Here is a 14704-nt window from a genome sequence, read left to right as displayed (position 1 = left end):
CGGGGAGCAGAGCAGGCAGAAGGACCGAAGTACACTGCTGAGGGGAGCAGCGGGCGGCAGGAGAGGTCTGCGCGCCATGCCGGACCCTCCTCTGGGGTCGGGGAGCAGCCGGGGATCGAACTGGCGCCGCAGAGGCCGTGGGCGGCTTCGCAACCCAGCGCTCAACCGCTGCGCCACCGGGGAGGCCCAAAAAACTCAGACGTTTATTTGTGGTCATAAAGTGTTCCCAGAGGAATGGAAATTGGAGAGGTCACAGTATCAGCACCTCTTTGTATACCTATGCTGTCCTAAGGTCTCTGTGCTGTCTTAGGTGCTTCCAGTAACCCTCCTGCTGCTGTTCAACTGTGTACTTGGTTTTAGCTATGATAAAGAAAACCTGTTGCCATTAAATCTTTGCCTAACCATCCCCACTGCACTCCCTCCCCCCCAAACTCTTGGAAACAGTAATCACATGTACTTTGCTTTTTATTTTTTTTAAAGATTTTTTTTATTTATACAAGAACTGGGGTACAGGCCAGATGCGCGGGAGGGTGAGAGGATTCACCAGAGACAGAGCGAGGAACAGAACAGGCAGACTGACGAAATACACTGCTGAGGGGAGCAGCAGGTGTGACAGGAGAGGTCTGCTGCACCACGTGGGCATCTCCCCCCGCCAGCCGGGATCAAACCTGCACCTGAGAAGCTGCGGACAGCTTCACAGTGCAGCGCTCAACAGCCTGTGCCACCAGGGAGGCCTCACATGTACTGTAAAAGAAAATAAGGCAGCATCTATAATTTGGACTTAAAACACCTCTAAGGAATCCAGAATTCAGTTAAATTCAAAGGTCACAAATTCACTCCTTTTGTTTCCTGAGCTGTAAAGCAAAAATTAGTGGAAGATCTGTGTTGTTGGAAATGGACTACTTGTGTTGGGAAGGGTAAGTGTGGGCTGACTAAGGTAACTGGTTTAGTCTCTTTCTAGTCTGTGTTTACAGTCTTGAGGTTTTCTGGAGGTACTCCTGTGTTTTCCACGCACTTTGTAGGAAGTATTTATGATGTTAAAGAAGCAAAATTCATCAGAATAAATTTGAAAAATATAGTTGGCTTTATTCAATGTCTAATGAATTGGGCAGCAAGTAGAAAAACAAGCATCTAGCAAGTAGAGAAACACCTCTAGGAGTTGCAAAAAATATGGAAGGTTTTTATAGTCACAGACAATATAGACAAGGTTATTAGCAAAAGGCAAGAAAGATGATTTCTGGCAAAGGCAAGGGTATAAGGAGGTGGATTTGGGAGGTGGGAGGTAAAGAGATGACCTCATTAGTGCTGACCAGGAATTTCCACATTCACTAGTTGTAAAATTTCATTTTGGGGAGAGACTGAAACTACAATTAGTAATTAGTCTTGGTAGAGCTTGCCCACTTTGGGCCTGTTTCTTTTTTTAGCACTAGACAATTCCAGTTCAGAATGGACTTTTTGGTGATCTTTGGGCAAAGTGTTTTGGGGCCCAAAGACAGTGTAGTTATTGCCTAAAAAAGGAACTTTGAAGTCAAATAGACCTGGGTCTAGAGCCACACTTTTTTCCTTATTGTATTACATGGCATGACATTTAACTACTTAAAAACTTAGTTTCCTCTTATACATAATGGGAATAATAATGATACAAGCTTCATAATAGTCAAACTATTAAATGAGATAGTACATGTAAAATGCTTGGCAGGCACTGAAACCTCAGCTGTTGTTGGGGCCTCCCCTGGTGGCACAGTGGTTGAGCGCTGGGTTGCGAGGCTGCCCGCAGCCTCTGCAGCGCCAGTTCGATCCCCAGCCACCGGCGGGGGGGGGGCCTACAAAAAAAACGCAGCTGTTGTTAATAATAATTACAATATTACATAGTCAGGAGACTTTGGACTTGATAATAGTGAAGCTATGTAGCAGCCACTCAAACTACTAAAAATGGAGCTACAATATGACCCAGCAATTCCACTCCTGGGAATCCACTCAAAGGACACAAAAACATTAATTCCAAAGGATACCTGCACCCTCTTTATTGCAGCTCTGTATCTAATAGATAAGATATGGAAATGACCTAGATGCCAAAAATAGATTCATAGATCAAGAAGATGTGGTATATATGCACAGCGGAATACTACTCAGCAATAAAAAAAAGATAAACTCATGCTGTTCACAGCAACATGAAGGGATTATGAAGGGATTAGAAGGGATTATGCTCAGTGAAATAAGCCAAAAGGAAAAAGAAAAATATCGAATGGTTTCACATTCTGCAAGGTAGGGGGAGGAAAAGAGACCAAAACAGGGGAGAGAAGAGCACAAGGGACTATGGTGATGGTTCATGGTTGAATTGGTGGTGGGAATTTTATAGGGAATTTCTCTAAAAGGAGAAAGCATACAAGCATACATTGTACAAAAGCAAACAATGATGTAAAAGATACAGACATACATATATATATATATATATAAATTAAAAAAAAAAGATAAATGTCTTTCAAAAGCAGCTTTTACCCAGGCATCAGATTCCCTTCCATGAAACCAGCCTTTTGTCAAAGATACATTTTGGGGTGGCAATTTTAAAACAGTAGTCAAAAGTAAAACAACATGCTGGTTCAGCATGCTTGATCTGTTGCTGTATTAGTGAAAGCATGTGGGGGTGGGGAGGTAACAACTGGATGCTTACTGCTTCCTTCTACACTTCTGTGTCTGGTCTCCCCACATCCCCAGCCCCATTTTACTTCCTAAGTACCTCTCACACCATTTCTCCTCTCTGTTTTCATTGTCACCACTCCCTTGACTGCTCCACAGGATCCTAACTGTATCCTCATCTCCACTAGTCTCTTAAATCCATTCTCCCCAGATGCAGCAGTAAAGAGGAATCTTTGTAAAACAAATTTGATCCACTTTTTAACAGTGGGTCTCTCTTAGAATAAAAAAATTTGAAGAGTTGTGAACCTGTAATCCTAATATGTATGGTAAGGTAAACATGTTAACATTGATTTATAAAAAGTTCATATGCAGTTTTCAAGACATGTTTATTATATCGAATACATAACAATTTGCCCTCCTGAGGCAGTCCTCCTGCAAACATCTTATTTCCTTGTTCTTTCCCTGTGACCTCACTTGCAAACATCAAAACACAGAGGCCCTTTGAAACATGCCACTGCCTGTCACTTTGGTCTCATTTCACTTCCTTTTTTTTTTTTTTTTTAATAATAAATTTTATTTTTATATTCCCCCATACAATTGCAAAAGCCCCATTCTGACCCCAATCCTTCCCTTCCCGCCCCCCACCCCCCAAAAAGTGTCTCTGGTTCATAGTTTTTTGTTGATTTTGATTTTCACTTTCTTATATTCATTTTCCTGGTCCCTTATTTAAGTTTTCTAGATTCCTGCTATGAGTGAGACCATCCGGTATTTTTCTTTTTCTTTTTGGCTTATTTCACTGAGCATGATCCCTTCCAGCGCCATCCATGTTGCTGCAAATTGCATGTGTTTATCTTTTTTGAATGTTGAGTAATATTCCATGGTATATATGTACCACATCTTCTTGATCCAGTCATCTATTTTTGGGCATTTGGGCTGTTTCCAAAGCTTAGCTATTGTAAACAGTGCTGCTATAAACATAGGGGTGCAGGTGTTCTTTGGAATTGATATTTCTGTGTCCTTTGGGTAAATACCTAGGAGTGGAATTGCTGCATCATATGGAAGCTCTATGTTTAGTAGGTCCAGAAATCACACAGCTCTCCATAGTGGTTGGACCAGTTTGCACTCCCACCAACAGTGCAGAAGAGTTCCTTTTTCTCCACACCCTCGCCAACATTTGTTGTTGCTAGTTTTTTTAATATGTGCCATTCTCACTGGTGTGAGATGGTATCTCATGGTATCATTTCACTTCCTAACCCTTCTCCTCAGCCCAGCCCTATAGCACCGTTCTTCTATTACTTGACCTATTTTTTTTTTTTTTTGGTCTGTAATTATATGGGTAGTGCTAGACTAAAAGTTCCATGAGAACCCTGAGTCTCTACTGCTTAGAGCCAAGCCTGCTATGTGTTAAGATGCTCACTAGCCATGTGTAAGCAGGCGTTTGCAGTGGGGAGGGGTGCAGGGTGCTCTCATCTATATCCTGTTAATGCACTTCCCTGCAGTCCTGTTAAAATGTTGTCTGTCTCGTTCCCCTTCCGCTTTCTCATGCGAGCTTCAACTGGCCCCTCATCTTATATTTGGGCAATGACAGACACTACACATGACTTATATTTTTTTCTTACCTACTTGAAAGCTGTGGTCCTGGCCTCAATGGTCTGTACTCTGGAATCCCATCATCCCTGTGACATGCCCCTCAGTCACACACACTGAGGCTTCATGAAGTGTCAGCATCTGAGTACCTTGCAAAACCCTTGGAAGATGAATTTATTTTAATTTTTGTTCTCTCCATTTATTTTAAGCATTTTAGTATTTATTATTATAGAACATTAAAAAATATAGTAATAAAAAATAATTTCACATCTTCTCAAATTCTGCCTATCAGGATTTGTCATTTTCTCTTTCATCCCCCATGGTGTGTGCATAAACGTACGTGGTACATATGTATGTAGTCTTGCCAGTGTATAGTGACCTGTAGTCTTCTTTTATATCATTAATGTCTTTTCATACAAAAAAATTGTTTACATTGTCATGGTCAGTCTTCATCAATCTCTGAAACAATGCAAAAAATATTGTTCTTATTAAAATACTGAGCCTTTTAATTTTTAAATACTATTTTTCTCACTCAATTGAACTTTTGTCTGCATTGGGGAGAAAAAGTATCAGTCTCAGGGAGCAAAGGAACCTACTTCCCTCTGGGTTCATCTCAGGTTGGATGAGTACTCAAAATAGCATCAGATGGGTTAGCAAAGGAAAACTCAATTTAATAACATATATCTGGAGAATTTACAGTGTTTGTACATTAGAAAGAATAGTGGAATGAACTGGAGAGATTTATTCTATGTTTAGGGACTTGAGGCATCAAGGATAGTGAGGGGGAGATTGTAACAGACAATCCTTACTCTGAGGATAAAAGATAAGATTCTCAGACCTCCCCTGGTGGCGCAGCGGTTGAGCGCTGGGCTGCGAGACTGCCCGCAGCCTCTGCAGCGCCGGTTCGTTCCCCCGGCTGCCGGCAAGGGTCCCACCAAAAAAAAAAAAAAAAAAGATATCCTAGATCATAAAAGGAGAAACAGTGATTTCTTCTTTGATTAGGAAAAGGACTTGACTAAGGAGAAAAACTTTTCAGCCTCAGGGTCCTCTGTGCACTCCATGTAGTCCATCCTTTTAAAGTGATGGTAATAGGGCCTCCCTGGTGGTGCAAGGGGTTAAGACTCAGCACTGTGAAGCTCTCCATGAAGCTATCTTGCAGCCACTGCAGCACGAGTTTGATCCCCGGCCAGGGACATGACCCACATGGTGCAGCAGACCTCTCTGGTCTCGCCCGCTGCTCCCCTCAACAGTGTATTTCAGTGGATCTGCCTGCTCTGTTCCCCACCCCGTCTCTGGTGAATCCTCTCACCCTCCCCCCCATATTTGGCCTGCACCCCAGCTCTTGTATGCATAAATAAATACATCTTTAAAAAAATAAATATAAAATAAAGTGATGGTAATAAACCTCCTAAGGCTCTGGGGCCCTCTGTTGCCTTCTACTTCCCATCCCTAGATGACAGAAGGCCTACTCGGGCATATCGAGGAAAACCTATCTGATCCTTTTGGGGAGACCAAACTCATAACAGTCAATGAGGGATAATACTGATATCAGCACTGAGGCAACACAACTTTTTAAAAAAATGTCATTAAGATTAGAATTTACAAAAAAAAAGATTAGACTTTATATAATAAACTAGGGAAGATTTTGATAAACTGGTGGAAATAGTTTTGAAATGAAAATTGATGTGTTGACAACACTAACTATAATCATGAAACCCATACAGGTGTGGGGCAGAAATTGTGGTTAATTGTTTAGGACTCACCTCCTACCTTCCAGTGCAGGGAGGAGGATGTTGTCTATTCTTCTGGGTCCTCAGAAGATCAGAATTACTGACTTGTTACACTGCCTAGCTTAGAATGAGAAAATAGCTGTTTCTTTCCTCCTTTCACATGCAGATACTTCCTATTGAATTTTTTTAAATGAGGGTTTAGTTTAGAAATATGCTCAGCAGGTGAACATGCTCTAAGGTGAACAGATAGAATGAGTAGAAACTTACCTATATTAATGTTATATAAAAAGCAATTTAGAAACATTTTAAGCCAAATTAAATGAAAATCTGGATTCACACACTCATTTGTGAAAATATTACCTCTGGAATTCCTTTTTTAAAGCTGTTGCATCTGGATAATTGAAAATTATTTTGTTTATAAAAGTTTTAAGTTTCATATGCCATTTTCAAAAAATATGTTTAATGTATCAAATGAAATACATTGTAATTTGCCCTCATGGAATAAAAGTGCAGTCCTCCTACAAACATCCATTTCCTTTTTCCTTCCCTGTGACCTCAGTACTCCATGGAGGAGGATTCTCTCTGTTCACTTAGCATCAGGTATGTGTGGAGCTAGGATAATCAGTTTCCTTTTTGTGGTGTTTTATATCCTGTATATATAGGCAGGAATGGACACGGAGCAGGTTTTCTGATCCAGCAGACCCGGTAAAAGAGGAGTCTTGGAGCCCTCGGTGGCTTTTGCAGGCTTTTATTGGGATTTACCAGGTACATGGCAGGGAGGGGTGCTGGGTGGGGCTTGGAGGCAGACAGGCCTCCCAGCCCCCAGCAGTTCTTTACTCTATCTGGGCTCTCTGGCCTTCTCTCGTGTTCTCTCTGCTCCTCTCATGGTTCTGCTTCTGCTTCTCTGCTTCTGCTGGCATCCCCATGACGCCACCCTTAAAAGCCCAGTCTTAGCCCAGGTGAATCCAATCTACATATGCCCAAACCCTATTCCAGGTGCCCGCCATTGGGCATGCATTCAGGACCGCAGGGTTCCGTCATCCGTCCTAATGGTGGGAGGGCAGAAAAACCTGATACTTTTACCTTACCCTAAACTGTATAACACTTACCTCAGAGCAGTTCTTTTGGCCACAAAAAAGTAAAGAGGGGAGTAACACCTACACAAGTTAGAGACTCTTTTTCTGCCTCTAGTTAGCCTTCAGAAATGTTTGCTGAATGGCTAAATGTATAAATCCTCACCATGTGTAAATGTTTTATCCAGGAGTGGAATTTCTGACTAAGTGATTAAGAGGTGCCATGTGGGCGGTTTTAGTCAATATAGGTACACCATGTTCTTCTGGTTCTTTTCTAAAATCAAGTCATTTTAAGCTGGAGAGGAAGGCAATGAGAGTACCTGAAATGGACACTCATTTCCAAATGAAAGAACAGAGGACTATAGAAGTAAAATGACTTCTTGTGTGCTTATACACCAACCGCAACAAGTTGCCAAATGTGACATTTTACAGTTTAAATTATTCTGCAGCCGTTCTGTCTTCAACATGGAGTTCTTAGCTCATATTCGTGACCTAGAACACTTATGAGAGGCTTCATTTAGAGAGATGACATGTCTGGAAAATAAATTTTTAAGATATGAATGTGTTGGAAATAGTGAGGAAGGGTGTCCTGCTTTTATTAGTGTTTGCTTTCTCCTGTAAGTGATTATTCATGTCATAAAATTTAACCTCAAAAAAAGGATTAATTGAATTAATTTCAAAGTAGTGAAATATAAAATTCTTTTCCTACCTATGTCACACAACTAATGACCTGGAAATTTACACTGCTTGCCAGTTTGCAGGCTTTTATACCTAGTTTAAAAGGTACTGCTAATGAGGCCAAATTACCTCTGCTATGGAAGCCAGTTTATAGCTGCCTTAACTCTGTATAAAAGAAAGAATTGACCGGGCCTCCCTGGTGGCGCAGGCGGTTGAGCGCAGCGCTGTGAGGCTGTCCACGGCCGGCTGGGGAGCAACCCACATGACACAGCAGATCTCTCCTGTATGGCCCGTTGCTCCCCTCAGCAGTTATATTTCAGTACATCTGCCTGTTCTGCTCCCCGCGCTCTCTCTCTGGTGAATCTTCTTACTCCCCGCGACTCTGGCCTGTACTCCATTTCATAGGGGAAAAAAAGAAGGAATTGACCATTTAATTAACACTAACGATCAATTTTAAGGGTTTCTTGTTTAATTAGGTTCTAAAGTGTTTATATTTGTACTGTTCAACTGTACAAATATGAAGAAAAGCTTTTGAGTTTTTACAGTCTCACCAAGAAAGTAAATTTTTCCAAAATGGCAGAATAGATTAAAAATAGATTAAAAATCTCATTTAGATAATAGTGTTAAATTAAAAAAAAAGCTTCAACACTGAGGCTAAATCTCAAATATGGCTGAAACTAAGTCTCAAATATACCATTGTAAAGTGATTGGCTCTCAAAATCAGTTGAACAGCTAAACCAAAGAGGAGCTTTATTCAGTAACTGCAGATGTCTACCAGGTACTTGACAATGCAGATACAGTGATAAATTACATATGATGATGCCCTCAGAGAACTGTTATTCCAAAGAGAGTGGGTGAGAAAACCCCTGTCGCAAGACTGAATATGATGGCAGAAGTAAGCACAGGTGGTTCTGAGAGCACACAGAAAGGGATTGTGGGTTCAGAGAGCATAGAAAATCTTAGAGGAGGTAATCTTTGCTGCGAGTCCTGGTGGAATGACAAGGCAGGTCCTGTCAGACATTTTTCTTCCATTCTTAGGAAGCTGCATGTGGGAAATGCCAGGCAAGGAGAAGTCTCCTGGGAGCCCCCTGGAGTTCAGTACAGTGGAGATGGGGTCTCAGGGTTCACCTGGTGCCATTGAGGAAGGGCTTTTCAGCAGGATTTGTAGGTGATCAAATTACATTTTAGAAGAGCACTTTGAAATTTGATAGTAGTTTAGAAGAGGATAAGATCTGTGGCAAAAAGCTCAGGAGAGTGAGAAAAATTAAGGGGAGACTAAAGGAATTCTGAAGAAATTGTGTCTAGCCCGTTGCAGGGCACCACGTGTTAGGGTTTTCAGAGAAAGGGGAGATAAATCCAAATTGGAAGTTCTAAGGTAAAGTCTGTCAGTTTCTGAAGGAGTCTAACAATACCTCAAAACTTTGTGCTCATATGCATTTTCTGAGAGTTATTAACTTCTCACCACATTTACAAAAGGTGTATGGCCCTCCAAAAGATGGAAAACTACTAGTTAGAGCTGATTACAGGTTACATGTTAGTCTGGCAGAGTAAAGACCTTGTGTGATGCTCCATAGAGCTTTGTATTTGGTCATTTCAACTAAGATCTTGAACTTAAAGAAGAAATTATAAGCTACAGTGATAGCATTAAAATTCAACAAGTATTTATGTTATATAATTGAAAAGAACAGATCCAAAGAGAACCCACAGATTGGACAGAAGTGAATATAAAGTTGTAATTAGGTCCACAGACCAACTGTACTGTAATGGAAATGGGATGGAAGATGGTCATCTTATAAATTTTTGTCAAATTAGAATGTGAACATTGATTTACTGAAATCCCCATTTGTCACTATTGCCATTTTAAAGTAAGAGGACAAGAAATGTTAGTTTGTTATAGTGTGGTGATTTTTTTCTGTTCACATTTTTTTAACTTTAGACTCATCAAGTACAGATTCATCCTACATATTTGGGTGTTTCCTGTCTTGTTAACCTTAAGTAGTTACCACGCTCTTTTTCTTTGTCAATATGCTGCATTTCTTTTTTTTTTAAAGTTCTGTTAACAATCAAGCTATCTTATTTACATTTTTCTATAGAAACAAGTCATATTTGCTCTTGAGGTTTCTGTGTTTGTACAGAATACCATTGATTGGTATTTTATTCATCAGGCATCTGTTCTATTTTGATACATAGAGTAAAAAAAGTTAAAGACATAGTGGTTTTATGTTTTCATTTATTTTTCACATCTTCACAAAAATGTGAAACTGAGACACTTGAGAAATACTAATTCTGTTTGCTTATGTAACTAAAAACTTTTAAACTTTGCTGCTTAACATCTCACCGAGATCCTCAAACTGCATATAAATTTTCTACATTTTTTACTTTTGTTTTTGAATTGGCAGGATGTTCAAAGTTCAGAAGGTACAAAGTATATGTGAAAAGAAAGCTTGCTTTTGCCCCATCCCCAGGTCTCCTTGAAGCACCCAATATTATCAGTTTTTCGTGTATCCTTCCAGAAAGAGACATCCGTCACCTGATTTACTTCACGTTTCATTGCTAATTAAATGCAGTATAGCAATAAAATTAGTATTTTCCTTGCATCTTTAAATGTGTACATTATGTTTTTATAGCAGCTATAAAAAAGTTGTCTATTTTCATTGGAACATAGAACGAGGGTGACTAATGGTAGCCCTAAAAAGGTGCTAGCAGCTGTATGTCATGATTAAAGTATTAATGTTAGCATGTGACCGAGGTGTACCCAAAGACCCCCAAGCTGAAGGTGTGCTAAGAGTCCAGCCACCCACTGCATAAAGACAAAGGAAGCAGCTACTTATTGTGATAGAGCCTAAATAGAGTTGTGTGCTTAACGAAAAGATGATATTCCTAATAAAGTGGTTTCCTAATAAAACTTTCAGCATTACCCATTGCTTCATGGGCAAGGACCTAACCAAACAAGGTCAGCCTGAACTGGGACCACTGAAGCCAAAAACTTGCCACAAATCTCAAGCATATTCTGGCAGGAAACAGCAAGAAGGGATTTAAGCAGTTCCCAGAAAGCTGGCACATCAAGAAAACGGTTGCCATTGTCAGCTTCCCCACCATGTCTCTCACTCTTTCAACACACCAGGGTGAAAAGGGTGAAAAGTCAGCCAGAGGAAGCATGAACCCCCAAACCCACCTGCCTTCCATGTTACACAGCTTCACCTGGCCACTCAGCTTTGCCCCTAGTTCCCAGTAGCTAGTCAGAGGGGCTGCATGTACCTTCCCTAACAGTAAGATCCACACCCCTCCCCTTTTCTACAGGGGTACTTTAATTTTTGTATTTGTAATATAGATTTTTACAGACAGGTGAACATGTTAACTCTCTAATCCTTGTTACTAAAAAGTTTCACACCCGTTTTTCTGTGCTTTTGTGGTTGAGGGTATTCTAGTAGGGAAAGTGTCTGATACAAACTACCCAAAGAGAAATTACTGGATTCATGAAGTCAAAGTATTTGCTGAAAACTGGGCAATGACTAGCCTGTGTTTGTAATGTGGTGGTGTGTACTGAGTGGCATTGAATCTGGTCAGAGGCTCACCTGCAATCACACTAACATCATTTGTATAGCTGTTTGATAGAGAACTTGCCCCATATTATCTGTCATGTTATCTACAACCTCTAACCTCCCTCCTGCAAACACTCACCCACACCCATGCACTCACCCACACCCCAAAAACCAAACCTCCTTCCTAACTTTCTCAATATCTCAGATCAGATATGCTGCATAGGTGCTTATAACACCTCAGACAAACAATATTGAACAAAGTGAGGGGCACATTTCATGACAGGATCATTTCATGACAGGATGGGTAGTTATAGAATCTGAGAATCATCTTCCTTTCAGTTATGAATTTTTGAGTAATAATTAATGGAGAAAATTAGTCATTTCCTTTCTAAAGAGGATTTAGTGGTGAGAGGGAAAAACTGAACTGCTTCCCTTTAGATTTCTGCCTTTTTTTTTTTTTTTTTTTAAAGAAATTATCCAAAAGAACTCATGATGACCAGGCACTTCTTTAAACTGACAACTGATTGTGAAGTGTTAATGGATTTTCTGGCAAATAAAGTAGGACTCTTCTTTGGTCATTACCTTACTGGAAGTTTTTAGTTCTGAATTTTAATTCAGAATGATGCTGCAAATGTTTATAAAGGCATTAATAAGATTATTCATAACAATTAAATTTTGCGTGTTAGTAAACATGTGAGCATTGCAGGTCACTGACTCCCCCTCCAAGGTGGAAGGCCCAGAGATAAGACAGGCCAGGCCTTGCTGAAAAGGGTGTGTACCCAGAGAAACAGGAAGCTGTGCTTCTGTGCCTGCCTGCCTGGCTGCTCTGAGTCTGGTCAGGTGTGTGTGCCCAGGCCCCGCGGCAAGGGACACTGTTTTCCTCAGCCCTGAAAGCCACACTGCTCAGCATAAATTGTCAGCAATTGACGTGTAGAGAGAAGTATGACTGCATTACAGCTTAAAGAGCTTTCACATTCAGGTCTCTATAGGAGAAGACGAGATCGTCCTGATAGTTTGAGACTGAATGGGTTACCGGAAGAAGAGCTAAGGTGAGTGCAAAGTCATGGCTGGCTAAAGGTCAAGGCTCTTCAAGATTGCAGGAGATTCGTGGCTAAGTAGATGCAGTAATGGGGAGATCATGTTAAGAAGATTCTACTAGGAAACTTCTAGTCTGTAAATGAAGATTGAGCACAACCCCAGGAGTGTGCTTCACTGTCAGTATACAAAAGTAGAACTCTTTCCCATTTCTTCAAAAAAGTAATCTGTGAGATGTTTTAGCTCCTCCCTCAATCCTACTCTGTTATGTTTTTAAAATTACATAATCACCAGAGTAATATTTAAAACTGGGAACAATTGATTCCCCCTTCTCCAACATAGTTTAAAGGTAAATTGTTTTGGCTTAGACTTGTTTGTGTAAGGAATTTTTCTCTGATTTTTGGTTGATGAGTGTAGGTTGTGTTGTTTTGGGTGGGGATTGGGTGGTGTTCTTTGAATATGCTTTGTTATTGAAATAGTTTCACGAAAGAATGCAGTGAAACTATTAAATATAACTGAGGAAAGAAAGACATAAAAAAAAATCTGGAGACATTTATTAAAGTTAGGACTTTTGTTTTCAAATTTAATTTGCCTGAAGTAATACAGTTGTAGTCTTTGTTGTAACTATTAAATAAAAATTTTTAATGTTAGTCTCTGAAAAGTTCCTTGCAACTTTAATCTGTATGTTACAATACTATGTTAACTGTGAAATGTTGAGATTTTCTGTTTCTGAGATGAAGTATTCTTGTTTCGGTGCTGACAGAAGACTGTAATAGTACTTTCATTTGTTTATGGACTCCTGATTTAAGTGTTTGAATAGTCCAGTTAGATTGTAGGAAGGATATTTATACATTATGTTCTGTTGCTCTTCTTTTGAATTCATTTTTAGAATTTATCTTAAATTCTCATTTAAATTTGACAGGGAAAAATGACAAGGAAGCTTTTTAAACCTTCCGTTAAATTTGTATTTGTCTTTTAGCCAGCTCTACTACAAGAACTGTACTTTTGTAGAGAAACATTTATTTGAATACTATTGATTCTTTCAATATCTTTTGAAGAGAATAGTGTTAAAGGATTGCTACTGTACTTGCAACAGGGTGGTCTCCAGGATAACATACTAACATTAGAATGATATGTAATCTGTCTCAGGTAAATTTAAAAAATTAGCTTTGGAGTGATTGGATTAAACAATTTATAAGCATTACTGTTTGAAATGTTAAACATTTTAAGTATGAGATTTAGTGAAAATATTACAGGCCTTCCATTTCTTTTACCTAGATATCTCAAAAATATTAAGCTCTCAAACTCACATAAGCTATTGAAAGTGATCTCTGAAATTGACATTTAGTTTTGTATTCCAATCTTCTGATCTGAAATATAAATATAAATCTCTTGAGTGAAAATTTAACCGAAGATCCTTTTCCAGTTCATAAGCATGATGATTGGGTGTTCATGCGGTTGTGTGAGATGTGCCTCCCTTAAACCTTGTTATGACGTCAGCACGTTACCCTTCTGATGTGGAAAAAAAGAAAATTTAACCAAAAACAGTTTTAATTTCAGATTGGGGGGAGGGGCTAAGGGATTTCCTTTTAAGGATTAATCAAGATTAAGGTATGTAAAATGACATTTGGGAGTAACCATCTTTTATGAATTTTCAGATAGTAGTAACTTTCCCTCTGTGCCTGGTAACAGTTATTTATATAATTATAATGGCCTTTCAAGCAACTAGATTTTTTTCTTTTGTCGAGAGTTTAAATTAAAGGACAAAATGTAATTTTTTAGAAGTAATGATCGTTCCACTGGGCTAAGGGGAAATACTTTTCCAACCATTTAGTGAGGTAGTTCCCTGGTGCTACAAGGAGCTTATGTCTCTGCCATTTCTGTCCCCTAAAGCAGAAACAAATGGCCATTTTCCTTATTTTAGGAGTGTAGGACAATTGTTTTTCTTTGAACTTTATTAATTTAGAGAGGCAGAGTTTTTCTTTTCTCTAGTTTTCTATTCAGAAATCGAAAATAGAATTTTTTTAGTATTAATCAAGTTTCTTAGCTAGTAGGAATCTGGGAAGGTAGGCACACCCTTTTCAGCACCACTCAGTTGGACAAGTTATAAAGTCTTGTTGAACCTCAGTTTGTTCCTCTTTAAAATACAGCATAAAAATAGCTAGTGTTACTGAGCATCCTTGATATCTCAAAATCTTCACCACCAACTTGGGAGGTAGAATGTGTTATTATTATCTTGTGAATAGTGCTGTAAGGGTAATGCCTTCTTGATTACTTAACTATTTTTTGAGAGCATACTGTGTGCTAAATGAAGATACAGTGATGAATCAGACATAGTTCCTCAGGGAACACTTAGGTTTTGGCCAACAGATGTTCTTCCTAGGAGCAGTTATCCAACTTTGAACACTCACACTATCAAATA

At 39.4% G+C, this 14704-nt stretch overlaps 1 protein-coding gene and 1 non-coding gene across 3 annotated transcripts in view; both read left to right on the top strand.

Annotated features, from left to right (window-relative positions):
- The window catches only part of LIMS1 (LIM zinc finger domain containing 1), a 148259-nt gene that overhangs the window by 70778 nt on the left and 62777 nt on the right, over window positions 1-14704 (top strand). The window contains exon 1 of one of the 2 annotated variants that reach the window (XM_037527405.2): window positions 12070-12296. The exons of the other annotated variant lie outside the window; for it this stretch is intronic. Within the exon in view, the coding sequence (XP_037383302.1) occupies window positions 12190-12296 (107 nt within the window). The 5' untranslated portion in view covers window positions 12070-12189. Of the gene's footprint in view, window positions 1-12069; window positions 12297-14704 lie in introns of those variants that run through there. 2 annotated transcript variants of the gene reach the window in all.
- Window positions 13697-13800, top strand: LOC119260045 (small nucleolar RNA U13). The gene has a single exon (XR_005128684.1). It is a non-coding gene; the product is annotated as a small nucleolar RNA U13 (small nucleolar RNA).

This window comes from Talpa occidentalis, unplaced genomic scaffold, assembly GCF_014898055.3.
Source record: "Talpa occidentalis isolate TD23 unplaced genomic scaffold, MPIMG_talOcc4v2.1 talOcc4.5, whole genome shotgun sequence".
Taxonomy (NCBI): domain Eukaryota; kingdom Metazoa; phylum Chordata; class Mammalia; order Eulipotyphla; family Talpidae; genus Talpa; species Talpa occidentalis.
The sequence above is the reverse complement of the archived record's forward strand: the minus strand, read 5'-3'. Positions and strand labels throughout refer to the sequence as shown.